We start from the raw sequence: 14015 nt of genomic DNA on the forward strand, positions 1-14015 counted from the left end.
TTACTCAGGAGTTGACCTTCTTTGTACTAACTCTCTATCTACTTCACACCACTACCCCTCCAGGCCCATCTCTAACCACAAGGCTTTGTAATCATCTAAAAAAACTATGACAAGGTCTCTGGACTTAAACTAGTGAAGGACTCTGATAAGACTGGGCTAACATCTGCCACTTCATCTGGAATGACTTCCCAAGGTCTAGCATCCTTTCTATGAAAAATATTTCCTGATGCCTCTCCTGATTTCTTCCCACTTGGAGCATTATGTCATGACTTATTTTTCTTGTACTTCTCTTCCAATGAAGAAGAGGGTTTTTTTTTCTATAGTCTTAATACTTTTCAGGCATTTGAATGTCTTTATCATATCCCTTCTGTATGTCCTCTGCTCTAGGGGTCCTTAAGTCTGATCTCACAAGGCGACAGATACATCATTTTGATAGCCCTTCTCTGGACTCTTATTTCTACATATCTCCAAAGCTTCCAGAACTGGACACAATACCACAGCTGAGGTCTCACCAGCGATCACCATAATGGGATAATCACTATCTGGTCAATATTCAAAACGATTTAACTGGCCAGCAATGGCTGCTGACCCGTTAAATCACTCGGTTGGGGCTATCTGCTAATTTTCAGTGGCACTTAACCGGTTATCGCTGCTGAAAGTTAGCCGTTAGCGCCTACGTGAAAACCAGCTATTTTGGAGGCATTCTGAGGGGGCAGAGTCGGCACTCGGCCGTTAACCGGCCAGGGTAACCGCATAAAACATAGTTCCATCTTTATGCAGCAACCCATGGCCGGTTAAGTTCTAAATACTGACTTAACGGGCTATGTGTTAGCAGGCTTTACATAAACCAGATAATCACTGGTAAAGCTGGAACATGGCTCGGCATTGAATAGCTGGGAATAATGCTGGCAGTGGTCAGCAAAACTCTCATCGCCACCGGATGAATATTGACCCCTTTCTTTTTATTCTTTCTAACCCAGTGGAGTGTAGGGAAAAAAAATTATACATAGGAGCCCAATATTGAAAATGATTTAAATGGCCAGGAGAGGCTCCTGACCGGGCCTAACTGGGCAGTTTCAGCGTCACATAACCGGATTGTCTGGTTAGCGCTCAAGCCGAAACCAGCTATTTTGGGGGCGTTCCAGGGGTGGAGTCAGCACTTAACAGGTTAAGTGCGATATTCGGAACTTAACTGGTTAAAGATAACCACATAAATAGGACTGAATAAAAAGCAGTCCTATCTTTATGCGATTCTTCTTAGCTGGTTAAGTGCCGAATACTGCACTTAACTGGCTATTTGTTAGCTGGCTCTCTGTACCTGGAAATGTAATACTGGATCCTGGACATGATCCGGCATTGAAATTCTGGGTTTAATGCTGTCAGTGGTCAGCAAAACGCTGATTGAGTTGAAAAAATCTGTCTGGGGCAAAATTACTTTGCAAAAGCTTAATGGAATGGGACAATTTGGGGGGAAAAAGGATGGACAAGATATTCAGTTTGAAATGGGCCACAGAATTAAAGCCCCCCCCCCCCCCCCAAAAAAAAGGTCCAATGCATTTCTATGGCAGTTTCAGCAGCTGCAGTATAGAAACACTGAAGCAAAGCAGTTAAATAATTGCTCATTCAAACTGCCCCTTCCTCTCTTGGTCACAGATACTCCCGGAGTGGAGGAGTGGCCTAGTGGTTAGAGCACAGGTCTTGCAATCCAGAGGTGGCCGGTTCAAATCCCACTGCTGCTCCTTGTGATCTTGGGCAAGTCACTTAACCCTCCATTGCCTCAGCTACAAACTTAGATTGTGAGCCCTCCTGGGACAGAGAAATATCCAGAGTACCTGAATGTAACTCACCTTGAGCTACTACTGAAAAAGGTGTGAGCAAAATCTAAATAAAATAAATACACATAAAGCCAGCACAAATACAGACGGGAACAGAGACAAACACACACATATACATAGATACAGACCCACACAATTGCAGAGGCGTTGGAAACAATTCCATGAAACATTCTCCACATGCTTTCCCCATGATATACCCCCCTCCCTCTGGTGCTACCCCCCCATCACTGCTGGGGGGGCGGGGCAGCAGCGATTCAGATGTTTCTTTCATTTAAAACATTTATAGACCACTGTATCCACAGTTCTTTGCAATGTGCAATATACTGAAATTGAAAATGGAGATGTGAAGGGGAATTGTACAACTGAGTGCCTGCATTCATGCCACTTGCACATATAAATGTGCAGAATACCAGCACTTACCCATGAAACTGCCAGCTGGGCACTTAAGTGCTGTTCTGTAATGGCACACATAAGTCAAGTGCATAAATGCAAGGGGGCACACAGACAGGACATTTACACACATAACTTCTGCTGTAAATGTCACATCTCCCTGCCCCATTTCCAAGTTTGATTGGAAACTGCGGGGGTACAAATGCAGAAATAATAATAATCATAATAATAATGATTCAGGACAAGGATCTTGGATAAGAGTGTGTGAACTCTGTAGCAGTGCTGATGAGAATGTATGAGAATTCAGTGTACTTTCAGCATGGCAAAAATGGGGACATTATAAGCTCTTGGGCAAGGGACTTACACATGTAAATTGACTTAAAAGAAGCCTGCATGGAAATATGTGTTTCAACATCAGCTCCATATTGCTACAGCATCCTCAGCTTGTATTTTAAGGAGACAAGGAAGGTACCAGGAGCGAACTAACTCTGGAATGTTAGAAATTTAGAGAAAAAACTATAGCTGGACAGGACAAAGAAACAGTGGGATAAAAAGTGGGAAAGATTATTCTGGAACATGGGAGGGATGAAAACTGGTTGACAGATGATAGCTGAAAAGGAATAGATAGGCAGATGAGGAGGAGAAGATAGATAGATGGGTAAAAAATCTATAAATGAGAGAAAGCCTTAGCCCCTGTGGGAGGATGTGCTGGGCCTCAGGGGAACCAGGCGTCTGCTAGTTCTTCCCAGTTCTAATCTTTTCTCTTTTTTATGTATTAGTAGCCGATTGCACTCTGCTGTTGCTTATGCTTATTGACTGCTGTTTGGAGCAGGGGCATAGCCAGACCTCGGTGGGAGGGGGGGCACATTTTAGCCCGCCTCCTCTAGCCACCGACCCTTCCACACCACTTTAGGACCCACCACCGCCGCCACCAACCCTCCCTGCCACTTTCAACCCCTGCCGCTGCCACTGCCAGGTACCTTTGCTGATCTGTGCTGTGAGAACTGACTGACGTCCTGCATGCACGTCAAGATAGTGTACGCTTGAGCTGTGCTCTGGCGGTACAATATCCGTTTTACAAACGGAAACATCCAAAATGAATATCGTCACTTAACTGGCCAAGTGCAAACTCCGCCCCTGGAATGCCCCCAAAATAGCCAGTTTTGCTTTAAGTGCTAACTGGTCTTTTTCAGTGGTACTGGCTGGTTAAGTGCCACCGAAAATGACTGATTAGCCTCAAACAGGTAACTTGACCAGCCAGGAGCCATTTCTGGCCGGTTAAATCGCTTTGAATATCAAGCCACAAGTACATAAGTACATAAGCATCACCATGCTGGGACAGACCAAGGGTCCATCGAGCCCAGCACCCTGCACTGACAGCGGCCAAAAGAACAAGCAATTTGTCCCGCCCATCCTAGAAATACTGTATTCCCTCGTCCAGTCAGTAACATTCTATGGCTTTTTCCTCCAGGAAGCCGTCCAACCCTTTTTTGAAGTCCGCTAAGTTAACCGCCTTAACCACCTTTCCGGCTGCGAATTCCAGAGTTTAACTACGCGTTGAGCCAAGAAAAATTTCCTCTGATTCGTTTTAAATTTACCACACTGCAGCTTCATCGCATGCCCCCTTGTCCTAGTATTTTTGGAAAGCGTAAACAGACGCTCCACATCGACCCGTTCCATTCCACTCATTATCTTATAGACCTCTATCATATCTCCCCTCAGCCACCTTTTCTCCAAGCTGAAGAGCCCCAGCCTCTTCAGCCTATCCTGATAGGGAAGCCGTCCCATCCCCTGTATCATCTTTGTCGCCCTTAAGTACAAATTAAATAACCTAACATCAAATAATTACCAGAGGGCAGGAAGCACTGGTTTTTCTCCGAGTAGGAGTTTTTTCCAGTGATTTAGAATCCTGACCTCTGAAAGAATTTGATAGCAAATATAGGACCGGTGATAATAAATACTTCCAGAAAACAGCTTGAGCGCATGTAAGAAAATATCATGCAAAAGAGTTCTAAATAGAACAGCCAAGCCGGGAAGATCTGAGGTCCTCTTAATAAAAGTAAGAATAAACAAGTGTGATTTACAGCAGCAGTTGTTGGAAGCAGAATATTTTGAATACCACGTGGTAATACAACATTAGAATTAGAATATTTCACCAGTGGTCCCTATCTAGGCATTATTGTGGTTTAACACAAGGTGATTAAAGGGAAAATAGTATACCATGCCATACTCTGTATTGTTAGTTGAATATTTTTACTGCTTTAACCGCCTATTGCTCATGTTTGATCTATTCTTACTGTACACCGCCTTGAGTGAATTCCTTCAAAAGGCGGTAAATAAATCCTAATAAATAAATAAATGTTACGTGCAAAACTAACCCATCTGAAGACACTGCCCCTGAGAGAAAAGCAACACAGACAAAAACACACATGTGCACACAGATACATACATGTGCACAAACACATGGATAGATACACACATACACAGAAAGGTTGGAAAGAATTCCATGACTCATGCTCCTCCTGTTTCCTCACTTGTTTCTACTAGCTCCGCCTGTCTCAAAGGGAAAGAAGGGGTTAATTTTCTATCCTGCTTTTTGTAATATTGGCAGGTTCTGTGTCTACAATGTTCCATTTGTCTCTTGGTTCCGCTACAACCTGACGTGACAGAGGAAGAAGACACGTCAACCATAGTTTGCTACAACTGAAATCTGTTTGTTCTATGGGGCGGTGTGTAAACTTTAACCTGTGTTCTGCCCCCCCCCCCCCCCACCCGCAGCCTTATATTGTTTTTTTTTTTTATAGTGTAGTCCTAAAATGTGTTTAATGCCTTCTAAGGAATTTTACTGCTACAAGTCACTTCTTGCAATGATATATAAGCAATGCATTGTGTGTAATGTGATTTTTTTGCTATATGGCTCAATTTTTCAAATATTGTATTTTGGGCCTGTAGACATCTTTGGTTCACGGGGGAGGATCCTTTCTTTGCAGGTTTGTGATTGATGGCTTCCGGGTTTTTGGAATGGCAGTTTTTTCTTCACATTTTTTTGGAGTTGTTTCCTGCTGTTTCTTTTTGCTGGAGTCGGAAGGCAATGATTGAGGCCTTTTGTGGGGAGCTTGGGGTTGATTGGGAATAGCCCCTGGGCAGTTTAGGTTTTATTAATAATTAATTAATTTATTGACTCATAACCACTTGTAACCACTTGCCTCCACCTACCCTCCTCTCCTCCTTCCTGTACACATTAATTGATTTGATTTGCTTACTTTATTTTTTGTCTATTAGATTGTAAGCTCTTTGAGCAGGGACTGTCTTTCTTCTATGTTTGTGCAGCGCTGCGTACGCCTTGTAGCGCTATAGAAATGCTAAATAGTAGTAGTAGTAGTAGTAGTCTCACATGTACTGCAGTCACTCTTGCTTGTTTGTATAAAGTTCATTACTAGTGGTCTGCTCTTCTGCAAAGGACTCCTCCCTTTCTTAGCCTAGCTTGATTCTTTTGTCTACCTGGTGTCATCCTTTGATCACCTCTACTATCTTTGTCCTGATGGGTCAGTAAGGGTATGATGACCTGTCCCTCCAATTAAGGACTGCTTTCTATGACCACCTCTGCTTCTTGATCTCAGGCTCTGTCCCTGTTGGTCCCTTTAACTCACCCTCCTGGTCTTCTGGGCTCTTCTTGATCTCTGTCTCAACAAGCCCAGACATTCTCCATCTAGTCTCTGGATGCATAAGTTCCTGCTCCCCTGTTCAATCTTTCTCTCCAGATATTGCACAAATCATTATCCCATCACTTGACAGCTCTCTCACCTCCACCATAAAGCTTCCTTTTCTTAAAATTTCCATCTCTACCCTCCGATGCAGCTCTCAGAACTACGAAGTCTCTTGCCTCGGGGCAGTAACCTGAGAATCTACTAACTGTGAGTAAATTACATTTATACAATAAAAATAAACTTCAGAAAAAGATAAGAGACTTCTGTAGGTTATACTATCTGATTATTTTAGCATACGTCTGCTATAAGAAAATATTATACTTTAAGAGATCAGACACACCTTGGGAGAGGGAATATTCTACCTTGATTAGAAATCTTGGTATTATACTACCAGAATCTGAAATGGTCATTTTACTTTCACGATGAAGGAAGCGGAATTAGAAAAGGTACCGAGAAGGGCAACAAAATTGATAAAGGGGATGGGACAACTTCCCCGGGAAGAAAACCTAAAGAGGCTAGGGCTTCTCAGCTTGGAGAAGAAATGGCTAAGGGTAGATATGACAGAGGTCTATAAAATACAGAGTGGAGTGGAACAGGTAGACATGAATTACTTGTTTACTCTTTCCAAAATACAAGGACTAGGTGGCACACAATAAAGTTACTAATTAGTAAATTTAAAACAAATCAGAAAAAATATTTCTCCACTCAACATATAATTAATCTCTGGAATTTCTTTGCCACAGAATGTCGTAAAAGCAGTTAGCTTAGCAGGGGTTAAAAAAGGCTTGGGCAAGTTCCTAAAACAAAAATCAATAAGGCATTATTAAGGTGGAAAAATCCAGTGCTTATCCCTGGGATGAGCAGTATAAAATCTGTTTTACTCTTTTGGGATCTTGCCAGGCACTTGTGACCTGGATTGGCCTCTGTTGGAAACAGGACACTGGGCTTGATAGACCTTTGGTCTGTCCCAGTATGGCGATGCTTATGTTCTTAATTGTAGCCAGAAATATATTAAATTAATTCACCTTCAACTTTCTATTGACCTTTATTTCTTGGTATTCAAGTGGACTAAGAGAGCAGCCTCATCATTTAATCTGAAAGGCGAAACCTGCCAGGCCAATGTACCAGACCCAGGTAATATAGATAATGTATCTGTTCTGCATATTATCTCATACAGTAGAGAAAGGAGGAGGGGAAATATCAAGCAGTCTTTTTACTGCAGAGATGTTCTACAAATTTGATTACAAAGATGGAATGAGTCCATTACAAAGAAAGGCTTAACAGGTCAGGGCTCTACATCTGGGAGGAGGGAAAACAGAGATTCGCCAGTGGTGTAGAACACATTAATAGGGAATAGTACTCAAATAGTATTAGAACTTAAGGAACACCACATGAAACTAACCAGTAGCAAATTCAAAACATATTTTTTGATACAAAAAAAGATGTTTCTTCAGTCTGTGCCTGATTAAACCATGGAACTGCTGCCAGCAGACATGATTAAGGCTAGTAGTTTAGCTGAGTTTAAAGATTTGGATACGTTCCCAGGTACAAGTCTATCAGTGATTATTAATCAGATGGATTGGGATGTCTCTGCTCCTGGTTTCTGACTGTAAGAAACACGAAATGGGCTTTTCTATTAGGACCTAGAAGGTTCTTCCAAGTGGCCCCATCTGGACTCAGTGGACCCTTGGTCTGATCCTACCTGGCACCTCTTACGCTCCCTGTGGTCCTTATTTGGTGTGTCCTGCTCTCTGTTTACTTTACCTGTGTTTAACCAGTTGAAGAGGTGGCTTAGGGGAGATCTGACAGGTTTGCCTGGGCTTCCCCGGCAGCAGAAAGAGGAAGGGAAGTGTCTCCTCCACAATAGTCCTGCAGCCTGAGTAGGAGGACCCCATAAAGGGTGGAGGAAGAGAAGCTCAAGTGTCAACAGCATGGGAAACTTCTCGGGAGTTTTACCTGGGAAATTAGCAGGCCAAACATGACTGAATTTAACTATCTGGTGTGATATCCTTTAAAAAGAAAACAGTGACACCTATTCTCACACAAGCGGAAGGTTACTTTGGTATGTTGTAACAGTATCCGGGGAGTAGCCACCCAGACAGTTCCAACCCATCAATTCCCCCAGGGATAATTCCCACCTAGGGTAACTGCCCCGGGACAATTCCCACCCAGGACTTCCCCCCTTCCCGGTTATTCCCCCCCCCTATCCTTTTTTTTTTTTACCTTTGTTTTCATTATTTTATCGCATCTCTTTTTTGTTTTCCGAATTAATTCCCATAAGTCCTGGCGGGTGCATCGCGTTTCAGATGCTGACAGGGAAGATCGGGTGCATCATTAACAGGGAGGACAGTTTGTGCAGAAGACAGATGTACACAGAGGATATATAATAATGGAATAACTTTTCATAGGTAGAGTAGTATAATTCGTAATCTGTGTCATTTTGAGGGGCTGATTATAGGGGCACCTAGCACGTGTTGTGCTCAACATTCAGAGTTTTTATCCATCTATTTATTTACTTATATCCCGCATTAAATACGAATTAGGTTGAAACCTGGGAGCATTTAAATTCTTTGTTTTTCCTGTGCCTACATTTTCCGTTTAGTAGCAGACAGGGTGTAGTTTGGGGGTGGGGTGTGGGGGGGCATTTCCCCTCCTCCAAAACAAACTGCATGTCTGGCAGGGGAAAGGGATATGTAAAAGGTAATGTTTGGGGGGGCATTGCTTCCCCCCCCCCCAATGCTCTAGAAGGGGAAAGGAAAGGAGATTAATTGTCCTAGTGTGTTTTGTTTTTTGGGGGGGGGTCTAGTTATAGCTGGGAATTGTCCTCCCTGGTGTGGTGGGAATTGGTTCAGTGGGAATTGTCCAGGTGGGAACTGACCTAAAACCGTTGTAACCACATAAGAGCCCAAGCATGAAACAAAAGCTCTGAAAATCTTCACTTCTCTCTTCATGCCGATGGAAAACGTTTTTCCCTAGAGCTCAAGCGTGACCTGCCAGCACAATCGTCTGACAAATTGCTAGGTTACATTTTTGTTTTCTGTTTATAATCCAGCTTTTTCTTGTCTACCTTTTACATTGTGGATTATTAGTGTAAATAATTTCTAATTAAACTTTTACTGTTATACTTTAGGGTGCAATATTTAACAGTCTTATCTGAAGTTAAACTGTGACTAGTATTATACCAAACCTTTTACTTAATTGCATGAATCTAATAGACTAAAGTTACTGTAAATTACTCTGGGGATGGATTTACAAGGTGGTGTTAGAGGAGTGGATTGAGATCCAGGGAAGTCAATTAAAATCTCACTTCTCCCACTGATGTTCCCTGTGACCTTGAGCAAGCCATTTTGCCCTCCATTACCTCGGGTAATGACAGACCATAAGCCCTCTGAGACAGGGACCTAAATACCGTACCTAAAACATAACTGACAGAGGATCATTTGAGTTTAAACTGACCCTACAAAAAAAATCAACCAGTTGTCTTGTTGAATTTCAGAACTTCCCAAACCTATTGCGAGAACCCACAGCCAATTTCAGGATATCCACAATGAATATGCAAGAGAAACAGTGGCATACAATCGATCTATCTACTGCATGTTTATTGTGGATATCTTGAAAACCCGAATGGCTGTGGAGTTCCTAGCACAGGCTTTGAAAGCTCCAAGTTAGTGTATATTTCCTTCTTTGTAAGGAGAGAGGAGGGTAAAATCAGACTGACTTCCTGCCTCAATGGTGGAATAGGTTAGGATTTTGTTTAGAGAACATTTCCTCTGCCTGGGGGGGGGGGGGGGGGGACGGTGCAGTTAACAGTGAGAAATCGGATCTACCTTTTGGAATCTTCTGGGTACTTCTGACCCACATTGACCACTGTCAGGGACAGGATGCTGAGCTCGATGGACCTTGATCTGACTCAGCATGGCTTATGTTCTCATCCTCCATGAGTCGGTGACTGCATGGAATCTGGACCTTGATTATGAGAAAGAATGCATACAGAGGAACAACTGCGGCTGTATAGTAACCTAGGAACTTTGGAAGTCTAAGTGTTTTGAAAATGAGTACCATAGTTAGTTAGATTGCAGAATGGTAATTGACTGTCCATGTTTGCCCTTACTGGAGAGGGTTAGTACCTGAAGTGAGAATCTGCATTATTGTCAGATGGGGCTGATGAGGGAGACAGTAGCCACATTTACCTAAGGGAAAAGGGTTTTAGAACAGAGTACTCTGCCTTATATAAGTTCACCAGCCCCCGTGAACCTCGACATTTTTAAAACTAGTGACAGTTAGTTACTGTAAAAGTAATGTCTATCCTGTTTCTGATAGATCTATTCTAGCCTGCATTTTGGGTTCCAAGATATTTCTTTTTTTGTTACATTTGTACCCTGCGCTTTCCCACTCATGGCAGGCTCAATGCGGCTTACATGGAGCAATGGAGGGTTAAGTGACTTGCCCAGAGTCACAAGGAGCTGCCTGTGCGAGGAATCAAACTCAGTTCCTCAGTTTCCCAGGACCAAAGTCCACCACCCTAACCACTAGGCCACTCCTCCATATCAGCAACCACCTGCTATTCCAGTACTGAGACCCTCACATAGTTCTGCCCTGCTGTAACTCCTGGTGTACCAATACTGAGGCCCCAGTTCCACACCTCTAATAATACACCTCACTCCTTCCATGTTGTTTCACTACGGAGACCCCCCCCCCCCAAACACACACCTCTGCCAATGCACCTCATTCATACCCTGCCTCACCCCACTCCCCAACCATGCACACACACCCACCCACTCAGATTTCTACCAAAGCACTGAAATATTTGTCCTTTCGAATACATCTCTATAGTCAGAACAATCTGCAGTGCCCTATCACCAGTAACTACACTCTGTGTTAATAAAAAACCCAACTATATAAAACGTGCTTTCTGCACAACTCTTTCAAAATGCTAATATATCAACCTAAGCGTTTATTGTACTTCTGTATTATGTCCTAGACTTCTACAAATCTAAATTGTGTAACCGCCTTTTTAGCAATATGTGTACGCCACATTGAACCTGCCATACGGTGGGAAAATGAGGGATACAAATGCAATAAATAAATAAATGTAAGTCGTGAACCTTGTGAGATACTTGGAGAACTACAGAAAAATCTAGCAGTAAAGCACCTGTTTGCTTATTCTTGCTATTCCTGAAATGTGGAGGTGAGTTGTTAAAGGAATATCAGATCAACTACTACTAAACGTTTCCAGAGAGAACTCCTAGAGAATGTCGTAATGACCCTTTAAACTCCTTGAGACAGAAAAGTTACGGGTACTGATGACATTCTTCCAATATCTCCATTATCCCATCACTCATGTGCTGCGTCCCTATGATGTCCTAATGCATCACCCGTTACTTTGATGAAAACATATTTAATGACATTGCTTTCCAAAGAGACTAAAGCAGTTTAATTCTGGACAGAAGCCAGATGTCTGAACTCATCGGATGCTCCTCGGCTAAAGGGAACATTCAGCAACAGCTACCATTGCAGCTTCAAGGAGGTATGAAAAAAGGATGCTCTAGCCAGGGGTAGAAAGCGTCTTGCCTCGGTACCTAACACGCCAGCATGTTTAATCAGGAAACCAATCCTATCTGGTGTTGTACTGTTTATACAGAGCGGGGAAAGAGGGGGCAAGGTGGGGGTTCTAAAATCTATTGAATTTCTTACAAAAGCTCAGGCAAGGATGCTGCATAATTAACTTGTTATGAATTAATATCACTGAGCAAAAGAGTTAAGAGCTGATGTGCTTGAAGAAAATAGTGTGAAGTAAAGTACTTTCTAAGGGACTCCACTGATCCTGCCCCCTCCCCTCACCAAGTAACACTCTAACCAAACTCTTATTTCTGCAATCGTAATTGGGACACATACCTACTCCTGCCTGGCTCTGGCATCCTCTGCCTCTCCTTACACTCCAGCAGTCCCAACTAACTCTACAGTCCCTGGGACTTGCCTAGAGAAAGAGGAAACTGAGAGGGAGGAAAGCCAAGGGCAGTGGCCAAGTTATGTACTCTTTGCCTCTATAATACCCATGGTAGCTTTTATCTTGAAAATGTAAGTAGTTCAGGTCTATGAAAAGAGAAAGGAACCCATGGATCCCCAGAAGCTTAGCCGAGATTGGGTGGCAGAGCCGGTGGTGGGAGGGGGTTGGTTGGGAGGCGGGGATAGTGCTGGGCAGACTTATACGGTCTGTGCCCTGAAAATGACAGATACAAATCAAGGTAAGGTATACACAAAAAATAGCACATATGAGTTTATCTTGTTGGGCAGACTGGATGGACCGTGTAGGTCTTTTTCTGCCGTCATCTACTATGTTACTTTGTATTCTCAGACTTTCTGATCTCTCCACCTAAGCCAGTGAGATCTTTGGAAAAGGTACAGGGTACTGACATTGCTTTCCTACCAGACTGTAGTAGGGCCCCAGGCATAACCAATGATGGACTGCCAGAATCTGATTCCCTCAACAAGTACCATGGATGCCTACAGCAAACTGTACCAAAAACTCAAGAATGGTATGAAGCTCAGCAGTCCAGCTGAGAAGTGAATGAGTAGAGGGAAGGAAGCCAAAGGATCAGCAGGACCACAATGAAGGGGCACATGGAGACTCACCTAATGATGAGATTTCATCCTGATCTGAGCTGTTGTATCCATCGCTACACCTCTCCGGGGAGCTGCCACCAGGGGAGTTCAGGTTATAGGAGTCCCAAAAGGGTACATGCAAGAACTGTTTCAGTCTCCACTGAAAACGAACCTGGGGAGGCTCCTCAGGCAGTACTGGGGATTGGCGGCCCTCCTTCTCCTCCCCATTGGAGTCCAGATCCCGGCTGCGATTCCGCTTGCCTCTGGCTCCAGGGACTGGCAGCCACCTGTGGGGGCTTCCTGTCCGCTGCTGCTGCCGTCTGCCAGGCTCCTCCCTGCGATGTAGCAGCCTGGGCATAAGAGGTTTCCCCTGCATGGAGGGCTCATTCACATCCACATCTTCATAGTCATGACTGCTGCCATCCGCAGAGGGCTCTGGAGTAGAATCTGGACCTCCTCTGGCCAGGTGGAATTCTAGGTTCACATAGTGAGGATGGAGCTTCTCCACAGGGGGCACTGGTTGCATCTCTGCTATTGCTGAATCTCCTGGGCACCCTTGCTCCCCAGGTGCCTCTATCTTGTGTTCCTGTAGATGTGAATCTCTCTGCTGCGTCCCACTTTGCATCTCCTGCAGATCTGGAACTCCCTGCAGCTTGGCCTCAGTATCTTGCAAATCTGGGGCTCTCTGCTCTCTGCACTGGCCCTCCTGCAGACCTGAGGCTCTCTGTTGCCCCGTCTGGGTCTCCAGAGGATCTGGGTCATTCTGTTGCCTCGTCTGGGGCTCCGGCAGATGTATGTCTGTCTGCTGCTCGATCTCTGTTTCCTGCGGATCTGGGTCTCTCAGCTGTCCGGTCTCTGTTTCCTGCGAGTCTGGGTCTCCCTGCAGTCTGGCTTCTGTCTCCTGCGGACTTGGGGTTCTCTGGCTCTCAGGCGGATCCGGGGCGCTTTGTCCCGGAACTCCAACGAGTGCCACCTCCAAATCCCCGGGAGTCTGGAGCTCCGTCCCGTCCGGTGCCCCTGGATCCTCCCTGGCTTCGTCTTCTCCCCGCTCCCGATCGTAGGTGCGCTTGTGCCGGGCCAGGGCGGTCTGCAGATAGATGACTTTGAACTTCTCGTGGGCCAGCTCTCGCTGCAGCCTCCGCAGGTTCTTCTTGCATCGCTCCAGCTCCGCTTCCATGTCCTGCACGGAGAGCAGCTGCATCACCGGAGCCTCCTCCCCGGGGAACTCCGCCCGCCAGTGCTTGGCAAACTCCTCCGGGTCCCACATGCTGCTCCCTGCCGGGCACCTGAGCCCGGGAGATCGGGATCTCTCCTCTTCCCTACTCGGTTCTCTCTGCATCGGCCGCTCAGACACTGCAGGGGGGAAAAAAAACTTTTGCTCTTTCTGCTGTTTGGAGCTGGCGCTTCCGCTTTCGAGACCGATCTTTCTTTCTGCTTTTGGGACTCGTTCCTCTGACATCATCGGGTCGCACCCTCCCTC

The 14015-nt window shown here is 44.7% G+C and overlaps 1 protein-coding gene across 1 annotated transcript in view; it reads right to left on the reverse strand.

Moving 5' to 3' along the window:
* ABR (ABR activator of RhoGEF and GTPase) overlaps positions 1–13966 on the reverse strand; it is a 279174-nt gene extending 265208 nt beyond the window's left edge. Inside the window, exon 1 of the mRNA XM_030186114.1 lies at positions 12566–13966. Within this exon, the coding sequence (XP_030041974.1) occupies positions 12566–13874 (1309 nt within the window). The 5' untranslated portion in view covers positions 13875–13966. The remainder of the gene's footprint in view (positions 1–12565) is intronic.
* Between the last annotated feature and the right edge of the window lie 49 nt (positions 13967–14015).

The sequence above is a fragment of the Microcaecilia unicolor genome, chromosome 13, assembly GCF_901765095.1.
Source record: "Microcaecilia unicolor chromosome 13, aMicUni1.1, whole genome shotgun sequence".
NCBI lineage: Eukaryota > Metazoa > Chordata > Amphibia > Gymnophiona > Siphonopidae > Microcaecilia > Microcaecilia unicolor.